This window comes from Lathyrus oleraceus, chromosome 5, assembly GCF_024323335.1.
Source record: "Lathyrus oleraceus cultivar Zhongwan6 chromosome 5, CAAS_Psat_ZW6_1.0, whole genome shotgun sequence".
Classification (NCBI taxonomy): Eukaryota; Viridiplantae; Streptophyta; class Magnoliopsida; order Fabales; family Fabaceae; genus Lathyrus; species Lathyrus oleraceus.
Genome location: NC_066583.1, coordinates 327579879 through 327597276, shown reverse-complemented (window position 1 = coordinate 327597276; position 17398 = coordinate 327579879). Strand labels below are relative to the sequence as shown.

General features: G+C 34.4%; 1 protein-coding gene across 1 annotated transcript; it reads right to left on the bottom strand.

Moving 5' to 3' along the window:
• Positions 1 to 13947: 13947 nt before the first annotated feature.
• Positions 13948 to 14959, bottom strand: LOC127078336 (agamous-like MADS-box protein AGL80). Its single transcript, XM_051018786.1, has 2 exons — positions 14788 to 14959; positions 13948 to 14584 (listed from the first exon to the last, which is right to left on the bottom strand). Exons 1-2 carry the CDS (start codon positions 14864 to 14866, stop codon positions 14193 to 14195), a joined length of 471 nt encoding a protein of 156 aa, XP_050874743.1. The 5' UTR covers positions 14867 to 14959; the 3' UTR covers positions 13948 to 14192.
• Between the last annotated feature and the right edge of the window lie 2439 nt (positions 14960 to 17398).

The following is a 17398-nucleotide window of genomic DNA, read 5'->3' as shown; positions in this document are numbered from 1 at the left end:
CCGAAATATGATTTCCCTCTGCCACACATTGATATGTTGGTAGACAATACTACTAAATTCAAAGTCTTTTCGTTTATGGATGGATTTTCCGGATATAATCATATTAAAATGGCACCCGAGGATATGGAGAAGACCATATTCATTATACCATGGGGAACATTCTGTTATAGAGTGTTGTCTTTCGGTCTAAAGAATGCTGGTGCAACTTACCAGAGAGCAATGACCACTCTTTTTCACGATATGATGCATAAAGAGATTGAAGAATATGTTGATGACATGATTGCTAAATCAACTGATGAAGAGGAACATGTTGAGCATTTGTTGAAGATATTCCAGCGTTTGAGGAAATATAAACTCCACTTGAATCCCAATAAGTGTACTTTTGGTGTTCATTCTGGTAAGTTGTTGGGCTTTATTGTTAACGAGAAAGGTATTGAAGTTGATCCTGCCAAGGTCAAAGCAATACAAGAGATGCCTAGGCCCAAGACTGAGAAGCAAGTCAGAGGTTTTCTTGGCCGCTTGAATTATATTTCTAGATTCACTTCCCATATAACTGCCACATGTGTGCCTATATTCAAGCTTCTTCGGAAAGATCAGTCTTGTGATTGGACCAAAGACTACCAGAAAGCATTTGATAGTATCAAGGAATATTTGCTTGAACCTCCGATTTTGTCTCCCCTTATTGACGGAAGACCGTTAATCATGTATTTGACTGTGCTAGAAGATAGTATGGGTTGTATTCTTGGTCAGCAAGATGAGACTGGAAAGAAAGAATTTGCAATTTACTACCTCAGTAAGAAATTCACCGATTGTCAGACTTGGTATTCAATGCTTGAGAAGACTTGTTGCGCATTGGCTTGGGCTGCTAAGTGTCTGCGTCAGTATATGTTAAATCATACCAATTGGTTGATATCCAAAATGGATCCAATCAAGTATATATTTGAGAAGCCTGCTTTAACCGGGAGAATTTCTCGTTGGTAGATGTTGTTATCAGAGTATGATATTGAATACCGATCTCAGAAAGCGATCAAAGGTAGTATCTTGGCTGACCATTTGGCTCACCAACCAATTTAAGATTATCAGTCAGTACAATATGATTTTCCTGATGAAGAGATTTTGTACTTGAAGATGAAAGATTGTGATGAACCATTGCTAGAAGAAGGGCCAGAACTTGGTTCCCGTTGGGGCATGATATTTGATGGAGCTGTTAATCAATACGGAAATGGCATTGGGGCAGTGATTATTACTCCTCAAGGCACGCATCTACCATTTACAGCTAAATTGAATTTCAAGTGTACAAATAACATGGCAGAATATGAAGCTTGCATTATGGGGCTTGAAGAGGCCATGAATCTTAGAATCAAGTATTTGGATGTCTTCGGTGATTAGGCTTTGGTTGTGAATCAAATCAAAGGAGAATGGGAGACAAATCAACCCGGTTTGATACCATATAGAGATTATGCGAGGAGGATTTCAACTTTCTTTACAAAGGTTGGGTTTTATCATATCCCTCGAGATGAAAACCGGATGGCAGATGCTCTTGCAACATTGACATGAATGATTGTAGTGAAGTACTGGAATAAAGTTCCCAATTTATTTGTGATGCATCTTGATAGGCCAGCTCATGCATTTGCTGTTGAAGAGATTAAAGACGAAAAGTCGTGGTATTACGACATCAAATGTTTCCTCCAAAGTCAGATTTACCCGTCTAGGGCATCTTTGAAAGATAAGAAGACTTTGAGAAGATTAGCTGGTAATTTCTACTTGAATGGTGATGTACTATACAAGAGAAACTTCGACATGGTTTTGCTCAGATGTGTGGATAGACACGAAGCAGACTTGTTGATGACCGAAGTGCATGAAGGATCCTTTGGTACTCATTCCAATGGACATGCAATGGAAAAGAAGATGTTGCGAGTAGGTTACTATTGGCTGACAATGGAATCTGACTGTTGCAAATTTGTGAAGAAATGCCACAAGTGTCAAATATATGCTGATAAGATTCATGTTCCTCCCACACTTTTGAATGTTATCTCTTCCCCATGGCCCTTCTCCATGTGGGGAATTGATATGATTGGGATGATTGAGCCCACAGCTTCAAATGGACATCGTTTCATTTTAGTGGCAATTGATTACTTCACAAAATGGGTTGAAGCGGCATCGTATGCAAATGTAACCAAGGAAGTTGTTGTGAGGTTTATCATGAATCTGATCATATGTCGTTATGGTGTGCCAAGTAAGATCATTACTGATAATGGATCGAAGTTGAATAACAATATGGTGGAAGCTCTTTGCAAAGACTTCAAGATTGCACATCATAATTCTTCTCCCTATAGACCCAAGATGAATGGGGTTGTTGAAGCTGCGAATAAGAACATCAAGAAGATTATCCAGAAGATGGTTGTTACATATAAAGATTGGCATGAGATGCTCCCATTTGCTTTGCATGGGTATCGTACATCCATCCACACTTCAACAGGGGCAACCCCTTTCTCTCTTATGTATGGTATGGAAGCAGTGCTCCCCGTAGAGGTTGAGATTCCTTCATTGCGTGTACACCAGGTTTGACCAGTTGAATTTGATTGAAGAGAAGAGATTAACTGCCATGTGTCATGGTCAGTTATATCAGCAGAGGATGAAGAAAGCTTTTGATAAGAAGGTCAAACCTCGTGTGTTCAGAGAAGGAGACCTTGTGCTCAAAAAGATTTTATCGTTCAAACCAGATTCCAGAGGAAAATGGACTCCCAATTATGAAGGCACATTTGTTGTTAAGAGAGCCTTTTCAGGCGGTGCATTGATTCTTACAACTATGGATGGTGAAGAGTTCACTCGTCATGTGAACGCAGATGCAGTCAAGAAATACTTCGCCTAAAAATAAAAGAACAACTCGCTAAGTTGAAAACCCGAAAGGAGTTGGTAGAGGGTTGACATCAATTCATCATCCCAGCAGCGGTCAAGAGCACAGTGGATATCAGGAGTTGGTAGAGGGATTAAGGATCATTTGTATTCAATGTAACCCTTTTCCATGTAAATTACCATTTTTCAACATTTTAAAAATCTATGGAGTCTTGTCATTTACAGACTACCATTCTATTAAATAAAGTTGAACTTTTATCCAATTGTTTCTACTCTTATTTACTTCAGCTAATAGTTTAAATTTTATTATGATCATTTTGAAATTAAATTTTTAAATCAAAATCAAGTTTTCTTTAAAATATAAAAGCAAGAATTTTTCCAAAGCAAGTAAAAGGAATATCAATCGCATTTCAATAAAAAGCAAGTCCTTAAGTGTGAAGCATTTGTGGTTCCCCAAGCAGTAACTCTTCGGGTATCCCTAGACATTAGTGTTGATTCATTTCCTCAGTCGAATGCTGTTATCCCCAGCTGATAGATTCAGTTCCCCGATGGAGTGTTTGACCCCCAGTGGAGCTTCTTTCTTTATTCCCCAGCTGAGTTGGTTGATCCAGATGCCATGCGGCGTGTCCTTATCCCCAATAGAATTTCGGATTTCCCCATCGGAGTTCGTATTTCCTCGGCAAGAGGATCTACATCAGAGGTGTTTGATTTTCCCCAGTAGATCGCTTTGGAGTCCCCACCAATCGCCATCTATCTTTGCTCCCAGTCAGAGTTTCCTCCTGGTTTCTGAGCAACTTTTGTGTATTTCCTCTATAGGGTTGTCTCCCATTTTTATGGTGTTGACCTAAAATTCCCCACAGAGTTGATTTTGTTTTGTCCTCAGTAGATCTCCTTTTTCCCAGCCAGGGTTGAGCCCTTGGGATGTTGATCTCTCTGTTCTCCAGCAGTTTGTCTCCATATTTTGTGGATTGACCGAGGATTGTACCGGTAGTTAAATTTCTTTGCGACACCTCTTGTATCCTTTGTGATCGTTTTATCAACATAATCATCATATATACATATACATATATTCATATAACTTCATGATTTGCATACCCTGCATCTTCATATTTGATTTGTTTGAGATTCTCATTCTCTATTATGGCGGTATTTTATCCCCATGCCTAATCTGGTGTCTGTCCTCCTTCAATTGTAGAGTGTCAGCCCCTTAGGCACAAAGACTTTAACCTTTCTCCGTCTCCCCACTGAGTTTGTTTTCTCGTGGATGGTTGTTATTTCAGTTTCCCCTCCAGCAAATTTTCTGCATGGAATTACTCCCTTGAGTTATGTCCTCATTGGGTTGAGTCTTGATTGACCGTTTTATTTCTAGCTCTTACCTAGATAGATATTTTGGTCCCCTAAGAGTCTATTACCCAGTAACTAGTAATATTCTTCTTAGTTGACAGTTTGTTACTTCTTGCCCAATGCCCGACAAAAGTACCCTTTTCTCCTCAGTAGAGTCCCCAGTGGATCTATTCCCCAGGAAGTATATCCTTGATATGTTCATCTTAACCAGTGACGGATATTTTTTCTTCCCCAGCGTGAGTCTATCCTTGATATGTTCAATTTAACCAGTGACGGATATTGTCATTCTTTTGGTGTTCTACCCAGTAAAAAGGTAGTTGTAATCCCTATTTTGTTCCTTAGAGAATTAATCCTTGATATGTTCATCTTAGTTGATGATAGGTTTTCTTCTCCTTGTTGGTTTTCTACCTAGTAACCGGTAGTTGTAAATCCTACTTTTTTCCCTGTGCTGAGTCAATCCTTGATATGTTCACTTTAGCCGGTGACGGATTTTCTTTTTTGGTATTCTATCCAGTAATTGATAGATGTAATCCCTATTTTTGCTCCCCTTTTCAGAGTCTATCCTTGATATGTTCATCCTAACCGGTGACGAATTTTCTCTTTGATTGGTCTTCTACCCAAAAACCGGTAATTGTAAATCCTACTTGGTCCCCTCGCAGAAGTAATCCTTGATATGTTCATCCTAACCGATGGCGGGTTTTCTCTCTGACGGTTTTCTATCTAATTTTCGATAGATGTAATCACCCCTTTTGTTCAGTTGGTATATCCTTGATATGTTCATCCTAACCGATGATGGGTATCCTCCTTAACATTTTCCAGGCAAGTCTATCCTTGATATGTTCATCCTAACCGATGACGGATTTTCTTCCCTGTCGAGTTTATCCTTGATATGTTCATCCTAACTGATGACGGATACTCTCACCCTTGGTCTTCTGCCCAGTAACTGGTAGTTGTAAATCCTATTTTCTGCAGTTTTCCCCAGCAAGGTTATTCTTACCCAGTAACCGATAATGAATACTCCCTCCTGGCGGTTCCCAGCGAGTCATCCTTGATATGTTCATCTTAACCGATGACGGGTGCTCTCTCTGTCAGATCTTTATTATCTCTTTACCCAGTAACAGGTATTAGATAATAGATTTCTGCTCCTCCTGTGTTGAAGTTTATTTTCTCCCCAGTTGAGTTGAGTGCGCAATTCCTTAGTGAAATCGTTTTTTTCCAGCGTGAGTCGAGTACTTCAGTTTTACCCTAACTTATTCGCATCCCCTACAGATACTATTGTTCCCCTACACGAGTCAAGTACTTCAGTTTTACCCAGACTTATTTGTATCCCCTGCAGATGTTGTTGTTTCCCCGACTGAGTTTCTCCATTTTGTGTGGAATTCCTCTAGTCCCCCAGTAGTTTTAAGTCGTAGCCTGGCTTACGCATAACTCCTTTACCCCCCCCCCCCCCAGAGTCTTTGTCTCCCCAACGTGTTTTCCTTATGGAATGCATTATACTCCTGCATACTTTCGGTATCTCTGATTTCTTTTTCCTTTGTGGCAATATTTCCCTACAAAGCATTAGCATAAGCATTAGCATTGGGATCACATCTTGGCATCCTCCTTACCCCTCTTTCATTGGGTTTGTTTTGGGAGAGATCACCAAGCACTTTGTGATTATATCATACTTGTATTTTATCATTTCACTAACCAAAATACCAAAAAATGTCTTTGTACTTGCCTAACTCTTTTATAGGTAGGGCATGATCTCATTGATTCATCAAGTTCACATCTAGGGTTTGAGACCCTCATGAACAAAGAGAACAACCAAGAATTGATTCAAGAATGGTTATGAACATCATATATGAGTCCCAATGATCTCTACATGTTATATTGATCATGTTTTCTTCAAGAGTTTGAGGGTGATTTGCCTTGGAAACTCTAGTTTGACTGGGTATCTTGAGTAACTTCTCCAACAAGCTATCTCACTAATTGATCAAATTTCTCAAGGGACACTTCAAATTTTATCATCTTATTAATATATGATCTATCATGATCCAAGAAAGTCAAGAGAATTGGAATTTAGCAAGTTGGTTGATGGTGGTTGGCCAGATGAATTCATCTAATCAAAACTGGATCTCCCTAGACCCTATCTCTTACAATTTTCACCATATGAAAATTATTCCAAGAGAAAACTTACTCAAAATGACATTCTAAACAACTTTCATGTTGAGACCTAGAGCTATTTTTTCTTGGAAAATCATTTTCTATGTTGAAACATTATAGGTCATTTTGTCTAAACCCTAATTTGAAAGTCAACTTCCCAAAGCCATAACTTTCTCAATTTTTATGATATGAAAACTTTCCAAGTTGAAAAATAAAATTCAATGTGTCTACTTCAACTTTGATGTTTGAAGTGGGAGCTAATTCAACGTTTTTGAGCATGTGATATGAAGCTACATTATAGGTCACTTTTGACCTATATCATTGATCAAATGATTTTTCCAAACTTCAAAAATGCATAACTCTATCATTTCAAATCCAAATTACATGAAATTTGTAACCATTTTTAATTTCTTTGATAGATCTACAACTTTGAAGAAGGAACCTTTCTCATATGAAGCTCCTATAAAAAGTTAAGCAAGGTGGAATATTGAGACATATGACTTTACACTTAGAAATTTTTTGATATGTTAAATTTTTCCAAACTTCCACCTCAAATTTCTCAAAGTTCCAAACTCCAAATAGAAAAGTGTTCAACATAAAACTTGTTCCTCTTGATCTCACCTTTCCAAAGAGCTCAAACGCATGCATTTTGGATGGGAAATGCATAGGCTGCGCATGGCTTAAACAGGCTGATATCATTTCGCATGGATCAATCTTCAAGCATCAATGTACATGTGTCTTGCCATCTAAGCTAGCTTCAAAGCATCTGAACTTCAAATTTGGACCTTCATCCATCATTTCATGGGCCTATGTGCGCCCATGTAGCTTTGCATCATCATTTGTCAATTTTGGAAAGTGAAAATTAATGTGCAAATATCACATGATTCATCTATAAATAGAGCTTCAATTGCTCAGAATTCACAACACCAATGCGCCAGCTGTGATCCCCCATTGAAAACCCTTCATTCTCATAGGATAAACCTGATAAATTCATTTGAATTTGAGCTTGAATCTCCACTGTTTTGGAATTCAATTCTCCAGGAATCCATTGCTTCTAAACCTTTCCATTCTCTTCCTGCAAGCAAGTAGAGTAAGTCCAAGTGCAAGCAAGCTTAAGATCCATCAAGTTCAGACCTCCATTGAAGGTAATTTGCAGAAATTTTAAACTCTTCGATTCTCTCAAATTCTTGCTCAATGCCATTGATTCTTTGGTTGTATGAAGTCCTACCAATGTAGGCAAGAAGATTAAGTTGCTTTGAGGTCAAATCGAAGCAACTCAGTTCATGTACCTCAGATTTCAATTCCACATATCTCTCAATATATTTGGAATTGGAGTAATTGGAGGTCAGATTCGAGGTCAGTGTCATTTTCTCTTTAAGACCATGTCCCTATTTTTTATTTTGGTGATGGTTCATGTTGACCAGTCCGGTGAGGCTCACCGGAGAAGATGACCGGAGCTCTGACTCCGACAATGAGGTGTCTTGCATCTGAACCATAGGATACTTCTCTCACGTTTTAATCTTGAACGTTTGTTTTAAATACCATTTGTGCCACGCGGTTTTCTCAGGTCTTTGTGGAACGCGCGTTTTGGATCATCATATCTGCCACCTCAATTAATGAGGGAGATCTAATGGTCCACATAATTTACATTTTCTGATTTTTTATTTTAATTACATTTTTTTCAATAATTCATATTAAATTCAATATTGATCCAAAAAATATGGGACTTTTACCAAAAAATTTCAAATATTTTTCTCTTTCATATTCTGAATTAAAATTATTTTTTGGATCATTATTAATATTTTTCATGAATTAATTGATTTTGCATTTGTTTTTAATTGTTTAAAAATATTTTTAAATGTCCAAAAATTGTGAAATTTTTTCTCCAAGGTCCTTTGACCTTGTTTGACCTATGATAAATCTCATGGCCATTTCTTTGGTGTTTTGATGAGATTTTAGGATTTGGACAAAACATATTTGATTTTAATGCATTATTTTATTATGTTTAATTGAATAAATGCCATTTAAATTGTGTTGATCATTTGTATTGACTTGTTTAAGTTTGATTGTTTGTTGTTGGGCCTTGGTCAAGGTTGATTTGACTTTGTCAAGTTAATATCATTGGATTTAGGGGATTGATGGAATATACATTCCATCTCCCAAAATGAATGAATGATATTAATTTGGTAAAAGTCCTCCTTTGACCAATTTGTGATCTCATTCATCCCCTTCCCTCTTCATCTAATTTCCCTTCTTCATCCATTAATTTACATTTGGCCTACGACATATCAAAGTCCTAATGCTAGTTGATTGAAAAATTGACATGAGTGCGGATGAGATTAGGCCACACCTTTTGCATATTTTTTGTGTGCGGTATGTTTCATGAGAATAGTTCATAATACTATGTCTCCAACATGCATTAACTCCAAAAGTCTATTGCCCGACCTCAAATAGTTGTAACTTCTACATAAGCCCAATTACGATTGCTTAAGATAGCGCTAAATTTGTGACATATAAGGCATAAGCATTCTAGTTAGTGAGATTGTAAGTCTCCCCTCTTTCATGGTATTATGTGGAAACTTTGCCTTCTTTCCTTCCTTTGTAAGATGTTTTGGTTCAAGGATTCATGCTTATGATAAGTGGGTTGAGTGTTCTCCAAAGAATGTCTTGAAATGAAAAACAAAACAAAACTAACATCTAACTTACTAACCATTAACTTTTAATTTCAAGCTTTTACTTTAATGCAATTTACTTTTAGCACTTTATATCATTTTCCATTGTACATATCATTCTAATTGTTTATGTTAATGCAATCTTCACTTTGTCCATTTGGACCATATTGTGTGATATATTTTGTTTGTATATCCTTTGTTTGTTTATGTGTGGTCTTTGACCATTAATGTACATAATAATAACAAAAAAAAACCTTAAAAAAACTTTTGAGTGGACTGTTGGTTTGATTTTGAGCAAATGGACTTAGAATCTAGGCAACCCTAAGCTAATGGACTTGGCCAATGCCAACTTGTTAAAGAACCAAGTGCTTGCAATTTGAATTTCATCTGATACATCTTTGAAGATCTCTCTAAGATTCATTTGCAGCATGATCATGATGTAGCTGTTATTTTGAACCTGTGACTTGTGGAATTCATCTGTTGCATGGGCTATTTGGAAGAAGATCATGAAGTGGATAAGATTGGATGATGCCATCTTTATTTGATGCCTTTACTCTTCAAGAGTATATAATTGTGCATTTGTGTGTTGCCTAACTCTAAAAGTCCAAGGGAATTCTGGGTTTCTATTGACATACTTGTCTATTGGATTGCTAGCCATTTGGTCAGATCTTTTCAACTTTAAACTTTTAAATTTTGTGCATAGGATAGTCTCTTCATATTCTCCATATTTCTTTAATTTCAAAATCTCTCCCTCCATTTTCAAAAACTTCTTTGTGTGAACTACTTTTGTTCTAAACTTTGACCACTTTCAAAAAGATAGAAACTTTGGCCTTATGCCATTGCATTTTCAGACTTATTTTCTTAAATCAAACTTGTAAATAAACTTAACTATACTTGACTTAAACTTTCAAAAAGCCAAAAAGAACTAACCCATTCAAACCATTTTAGGCCTTTGTGCCTTTCAAACTTAAATTTTGTTAAAATCAACACACTCACTTTGAAATTTGTATCACGAACTACGAGGTTTTGATCCCTCATTTTTATGTTGGTACGTAGGCACAAGACCGAAGGTCTTGTCAAACACAAAAATATAATTAATGAATTCTTTTCTCAACCCCCCATTCTATTTTGTTTGTAAACATCATTTTGTACAAAATACATATGCACACAAAAAGGGCTCCCTAGGAGTACCTAGGACACTTTGGGTGCTAACACCTTCCCTCTGTGTAACCAACCTCATTACCTGTGATATCTGACTTTTATTAGTTTTTATTTGAAAACTTCTTACTATTTGGGTTTTGTTCGTACTTTTTCCCTTTTTCCTTGGAAACAATAAAAGCGCGGTGGCGACTCTTATTAATTGGTCTCTAGCTTGTCAATAGCTTGATGATCATGAATTTCCCGCCACAACATGCAGTTGGTTCGCTAGAGTAAGGTACTTCTTGGTGACCTGTAAGGATTTCGAGCAGAAAACGGAATGGGATAACCACAAAGTTAAGAAGGCAATGTGTTCCACATCAGAAGCATTGTCGGTATCCCTGTCATGGTAGTGTGCGATATGGGTCGAATATGCTTCCATGGAGGTGGAAAAGGCTATAGTGTCCTCAGAGTCAATATCGGGGTCGTATGTGCTTCCAGTAGGTTTTAGCCCTGTGATAGCGACTAGGTCGAAGAGAGTTGGTGTGATCATACCACATGGAAGGTGGAAGGTGTAATGTGTGTTATCCCAAAAGTACAGCTAAGAGACTAATAGAGATGAGTTATACTCTAAGCATACTTTCGACAACATTATCATGTCATAAATCCCCATATCTTTCAGAGTTTAGGATTTAACTTTCTCTATTTTGTTTAGCCATTCTATGTAATTGGTTGGGTCTTTAAATGAGGGAGTGGCACGAAAAACCCTAAAGTCGTTGTTCATAAATCTTAAATCTATGATTTCGTCTATTTTGGGTTCTTCAGCAGTGGTTGGGTCAACCCTAAGTTTCTTTGCTTGCCCTATGGGTTTAAATTTTATGATAAGTAGGGAAGTATTCCTTAAGCTTACTAAAATCAGTATCTAAATTAGGCAGAGGTCCAAATTACGCATGGTTCTTACCAGAAACAGAAATGGGAATAAGTACCTATAGGCGTAAATCCTGCGTTATTGTTCAATTTTTGGTTCTGGGATATAATGTTGGTTGCCCACCGTTACTGGACTAGGTAATGTAGCGATAGGAGGTAGTTCTGAAATCTTCTTGGGATTTTTTTATTTGACACGCATCTTGGTGACTTTACATATGTCCTTGGAGGTTTTGCTTGAGGTTACCATTGTTGTTAAGTTTTGAAGGAAAGGAGAAAATTTGGGTTTGCTTGAAGGTTGTTTGAGAAGATGAAAAGTTAGAGTGTTTGGAGATTTCAGAAAGCATAAAAAATGGAATTGGTATGAGTTGTTTCTTTTATAAGCGTTTTGGAAGGAAAATGGTTCAAATCAACATTAATGGTTGACAAGTTAGTGGGAAAAGTGTCTTTCCTGGATTATGCATTGAAGAGGTGGTAATTAATGCCTAATCCCATGATCTCCTAGGGTCTAGGAAACGTGATGATTAAAGAGATTTGGGTATGGGCTGAAACAACATTGTTAGGAAAAGGGTAATGATGACTCTGACATCACAAGACAGCTGGGAGAAACTGAAAAGTTTTTTTCGTAACATTGGGACATTAGTGACATGCAAGAATTGTCCAAGGCGTCGAAGCATGTTCTCAAAAAATGTCTATTTCTTCGATGTGTCGAAAATGACATTGGGGGGGGGGGGGGAATATTTTAGCTCCTAATTTCGATGCCCATATTTGAATTAAGAAATGGAGTTTCTTGTGAAGATATTTCGACTAGATCAGATATTGGGAGTTCTAGTCGAAGATTCCTTGATGAGAGGGTTAAGATGCTGCAAGGACTTCGAAATATTTTTAGTGTTTGAAGACGTTTTCGACAAAGAATTTGAATTTAAATTAAGGTGGGAACTTTTGTTCTTATCTGAATTGCTGAAGATACACGTGGAGCACAGTGGATAGTTCCATCCATACAAAGTGTCATTTGTCTCGATATGGTAGAAAGACCGTTAGAAGCGGTTATTTCGATTAGTATAAATAAAAGGTCTTAGTGCTAGGATCATGTGTGTTCAAAGTGTGTACAAAATATGTAAAATTTACCAAGTATCCGTGTGTAGAGAAATAGTAAATTGAGAAATGTACGTTTGATTTATACCATTGTCATTTACTTTGAAGTAATTCAATTCATCTTTTATTTCCAAAAATATCTCTTTATTTAAAGGATTTATCTTTGTTTCCATTTATCTTCGTTTTTACAACATTCTCTTTACTCTATGTTGTTCATCTACTTTTTCTTGAGTATTTTCACGAATTATTATTATTATAAACACTGTCGGGGTGTTTATGTTCATTAGAATTCACTTTAACAAATAATTAGCACATGTCCTAGAATCAATCTGATCGATCTTGTAAGTAACCAAATTTAATAATTTGGAAGATCAGCGATTGTTTACCAATTTTCACGATAAACAATGAGTTTAGAGAGAATGAAAAACTTGAGAGTGTTTTTTGAAAGTGAGAAAGGAAAAAAGATTCTGGAGCGTTTGAACAAACAATGTCCAGAGATGCATCTCCGTAATTTACATGGAGATGCATTTTCATAATTATTTTTACATAGCTTTAGAGACTTGTTCAAAAATGTATTTAGTTGGGATGTGTCCGTTGATACATCTCTAAAATGTGGGGACATTATTATATTTTTACGAAGGTGTGATAGTAATCCATATGGTGCATTTAGTATTCCCCCTAAAAGAATGAGGGAGCGATGGTGTTCAATGAAAGGAGCATCATCTTCACTTTTTACCACAGTATAAATCCGCTATGGATGGCCTCCACGCACAAGCATGTATCTTATTTATTGTATATATTTAATATTAAATATTAAATTATAAATGAAACTACAATTTTTTTTTTAAAAAAAATTATTTATAAAAATACAAATTTTATTTACTCTAAGACATAAAAAAGAAATAAAAAATGAACGAGTTTTCCATCAGTACTCTTTAAAAGCTTATAAAGTAAGTTTTTTTTTTTGGATGTGTGTGTATTTAAGAATTTGAAAAGTAAAATAATTAATTTTTTAAAATAAATATTTTTCTCAAAGATTGAAAGGAAAATTGATTAAAATATAGAATGGAAATTATAAAGAATCACTATAATAGTTGTGATACAATATTACAATGAATAGTATAATAAAACTTTGATACTGCAATAAAAATAACGGACTTCATTGATATCAAACAAATACCAACACATCATCTATACAATGAATTTACATGACCATAAAAAAGGATCAATAAAAAATAAGAACCGTATTCCCAACCAATGACCATACTACACCGAAAAGTATGAAAGCTGCAATATCACATGGCTTTGATTTTCTTGTGGAAAATATGAAGATGTAGACAAATTAATAAAACTTTGATGCTGCAATGAAAATAACAGGCTTCATTGGTACAAATAAAAACCAACACATTATCTCTGCATCGAATATACAAAACCAAAAAAGTGATCATTAGAAAAATGTATTCCCAACCAATAACCATGTTGTACAAAAAGTATGAAATTTCCAATACCACGTGACTTTGATTTTTATGTGAAAAACTTGAAGAAGTAAACAAACCAATATATAATATAATAAAGCTTTGATGTTACAATAAAAATAAGAACTTCATTGGTACTAAACAAAGACCAACACAACATCTATGCAATGAATATATAGGACTAAAATAATGACTACTAAAACTTAGAGAGAATAAACCAAAAATCGCTCCTATAACAAGAGTATCGTATATATGACACTTAAGAACATGGGCAAAACTTAATCAACAAATTCAACATATTTAAACCAGGAAGTTATTTTGACTAACAATAAAATACATATTTAAATAAAGTTAAATAATGACAAAAAAAAAACTAAAAATAACATTCATTAAATTGATTGAAACATATATAAAAACTTAAATATATTTGGTCTAAACACTATATCCAATACATTTGACTGTCATAAATACAGTAAATGATGTTTTTCAAAGGAAATATGATCTAAGACAATGAACAATTGGGGTAATACCCTTTTGCGTGAATCTATTTCATCATCATCTGCTCGACTCCTTTTAGATTGTTATCTATAAGCAATGACAAATCTTCGAGATCACTCTCACTCAAATCATTTCCATCAAACTCTCCTGTTTGGATAAAATGATCAAGTAAATTATTCATTTCAATTTTCTTGGTGATGTGCTTTTGTTTCATTAATTTCTTTCGATCTTTTGCTATAGTCTGCTTCAAGAAGCCCTTGTGATCCAACATCATTTTTCTTTGATCCGATTCAGGAAGATTTTTAAATCTGTCCAACAATGTATGAAATGTATCTTTTGATGGCCAAATTGTTGGTTGTGATTCTTTTTCATCATATATTATACCACATGCTTCAATTCCACAAAGGGTGCTGATTTCATCCATCTTCCTAATGATACCTGTCGAAAGTCACAACCAATATGGTGAAGAGAATTGGCAGAAAAATGCATTTGTTTACAATTTTTTCACAATTTTCAATGTGATTACACCGTTAAAAGGCATGTAACATATGAAATAATAATATTGATGTTAAATTTCTAATAGTAAATTTGAATACTCGGAATATGCCATAGAGAAATTAAGGAGAAAGAAAATATAAAACCTTGCTTCCTTTTTCTGAATGTTTCCTTTCTCCTGGAGTCGTCAGTTACGTATTCAACCTCCATATTTCTTGCAGCCATGATAGTGATAAGAAAATTGAAAGATGTTACCAAACAAGGAAGTTCACTAAATGATGTTTATTAATGGGACTCTAATTATGCTATATTTATAGGCATATTTTTTATACAACACGGTTGAGTTTAAAGCAAGTCTTTTAAAAGAAGTTATTCATGGGAGAGATTCAACTACACTCCGTTTAATGCTTTTTTTACACTCAAAATCACATTTATCTTCATTTAAGTGGATGACGTAATAACAAAGTATATGCATAAAGAAATTTTTATGAAAGTTGAATTTTGATAAATTTATCTTTTGAATTTTTAAAAATATTAATAATCACTTTATAGAAAATGTGTAAGATAATTAATAATAAAAAATAAAGGTGAAATAAAATATGACATAACGACCTTAAATAATGAAAGAGAATTCATTTTTATATTTAAAACAAAATTACTAAACAACTGTGGGAGTGATTTAATGCATGTTTGTTTTAGTTGTAAAAACATGAATTTCTTTTTTTTTTGTATTTTAAAAAATAAATTTTATAAAAATAGTTTTCAAAATATTACAAGTTTATATATATATATATATATATATATATATATATATATATATATATATATATATATATATATATATATATATATATATATATATTAATTTTAAAGACTAATTTTGACATCCTATAACATAAATATATGTTATTGAAGACCAAACATAGTCGAAATCACATGTTTTTTTAAAACAAAATTGTATCTTAAAAATGATATTTATGAAAAATTATTTGAAATAGATTCAAAATTATATGATTTTTTGAAATTGTGATATCTAAAAAACATTTTCAATAAAATAATAAAAAATTTAAAAGAATATTTTAAGAATAGCTACTCAAACCCAATTTTTTAAGTTTTTATGAAATGTTTCTTTATAATTTTTAATACAAAATTATATTATATTACAAAATTATTTTTTTAAAAAAATACAAAAGAAATAGGCCCTTAATAAAAGTATTCTTTTTTATTTTTTATTTTCTATTTTTTTTCTTTTTTAATTTTAATAATAACGTCAAATGAGTGACTCGCTACAGGGAAATAAAAGAAAATAAAATTATCATCATCCCCTTATGCATTTTATATAGACATTTCTTTTAAACTAGAAAAATAAAATAAAATAGAAATTTCTCAAGTAACAAAAGTTTCTACCTTTCAGAAGGAATTATGGAATTGAACTTCCTTAGTTATTTATTTTGTTTTGTTCGTTTTTTAAATTATTAAGGAGTGGCTCAACTAGTTTGAGATACGATTTAAGATATTAAATTGTTAGATTGTAATTCAGTTCAGTTTCATTTAGGTATAATTTCGTTTGCATTTGAATTTGTATTTAGACTCTGATGTGTGAATACTGAAAGTTAGTTTTTCAGTTTTTGTGTGTGTGAATCTTTTGTAATCAATTTCAATTTTTGTTAGAGAAAAGTTAGTTACAAATTCATCAGTTTATCTCTCTTCTCTCTCCATCTTCATAATCTTCATCTTCTTCCTCTTGTGTAACAACAATTGGTATCTAGAGCTCCGGTTCGGACCCCGTGAAAACAAGAAGGGAAACACGAGTGTACGTGAGGCGTGTGTGATTGATTTTGTTTCTTGAATTCATGTTGAATTTATGATTGAAATTGTAACAGAATCACATTTCTTGATTCTGAGGGATTGGGAAACACGAGTGTTTGGTGAGATCTGAGTGAATTATTGCACAAGATCAAAGATGAACAGTGGAAACAATAGCTTGAATGTAAAGCTTTCAGTATTTGATGGAAAAAAATTAAAATCGATGGATGATTCAGATGCATATGTTATTTGGCTCTCAAGATGTTCTTGATCTCGTCAATGGCAGTTATGTAGCGGTTGTAGTAGATGCAACTGAAGCACAGAGGAGCACGTATAGAGAGTTGAGGAAGAAGGATCAGAAAGCTATGTTCTACATCCATCAGTGTGTGGATGTGAATGTGTTTGAAAAGATCGTTGACTCAATGACGACAAATATTTCTTGGGATATACTTATACGTTGCTATGAAGGTGGTGCATAAGTGAAAAAGGTGAAGCTTTAGTCTCTGCATAAGTAGTATGAGAATATCAACATGAAGAACAATGAAAACATACTAGATTACAACTCTAGAGTGATTCTGATCACAAATAAGATGAAATCTTATGGAGAGACTCTCTCTGAACAAGTAATAACTGAGAAGGTATTGAGATCACTTACTCCTCAATTTGATTACATTGTTGTAGCAATTGAACATTCGAAGGATCTGAGTGCCATGAGAGCTGAAGAGATGTAGAGTAGTCTAGAGGCACAACAATCGTTTTTGTCTGAGAGAACCTCTTAAAGAGAGGTAGAGCAAGCTCTAAAGGCATCTTCTAGTAAGAAGAATCAGAAGCAATCTTGGTCTAAGGCTAAGAAGAGAGAAGTGGTGGTGGTTATCAGAAGTCAAAAGTCTTCAACTCTGATAAGAAGAAAAATCAGAAGGCAAAGGAGAAGTTTGACAAGAAGAAGGTTCA

Bases quoted from the DNA above. Each gene is read 5' to 3' on its own strand.
- LOC127078336 (XM_051018786.1), bottom strand. From the start codon at position 14,866: ATGGCTGCAAGAAATATGGAGGTTGAATACGTAACTGACGACTCCAGG. The intron at 14,585-14,787 runs GTTTTATATTTT...GACTTTCGACAG, and splicing joins ATTCAGAAAAAGGAAGCAAG to GTATCATTAGGAAGATGGAT.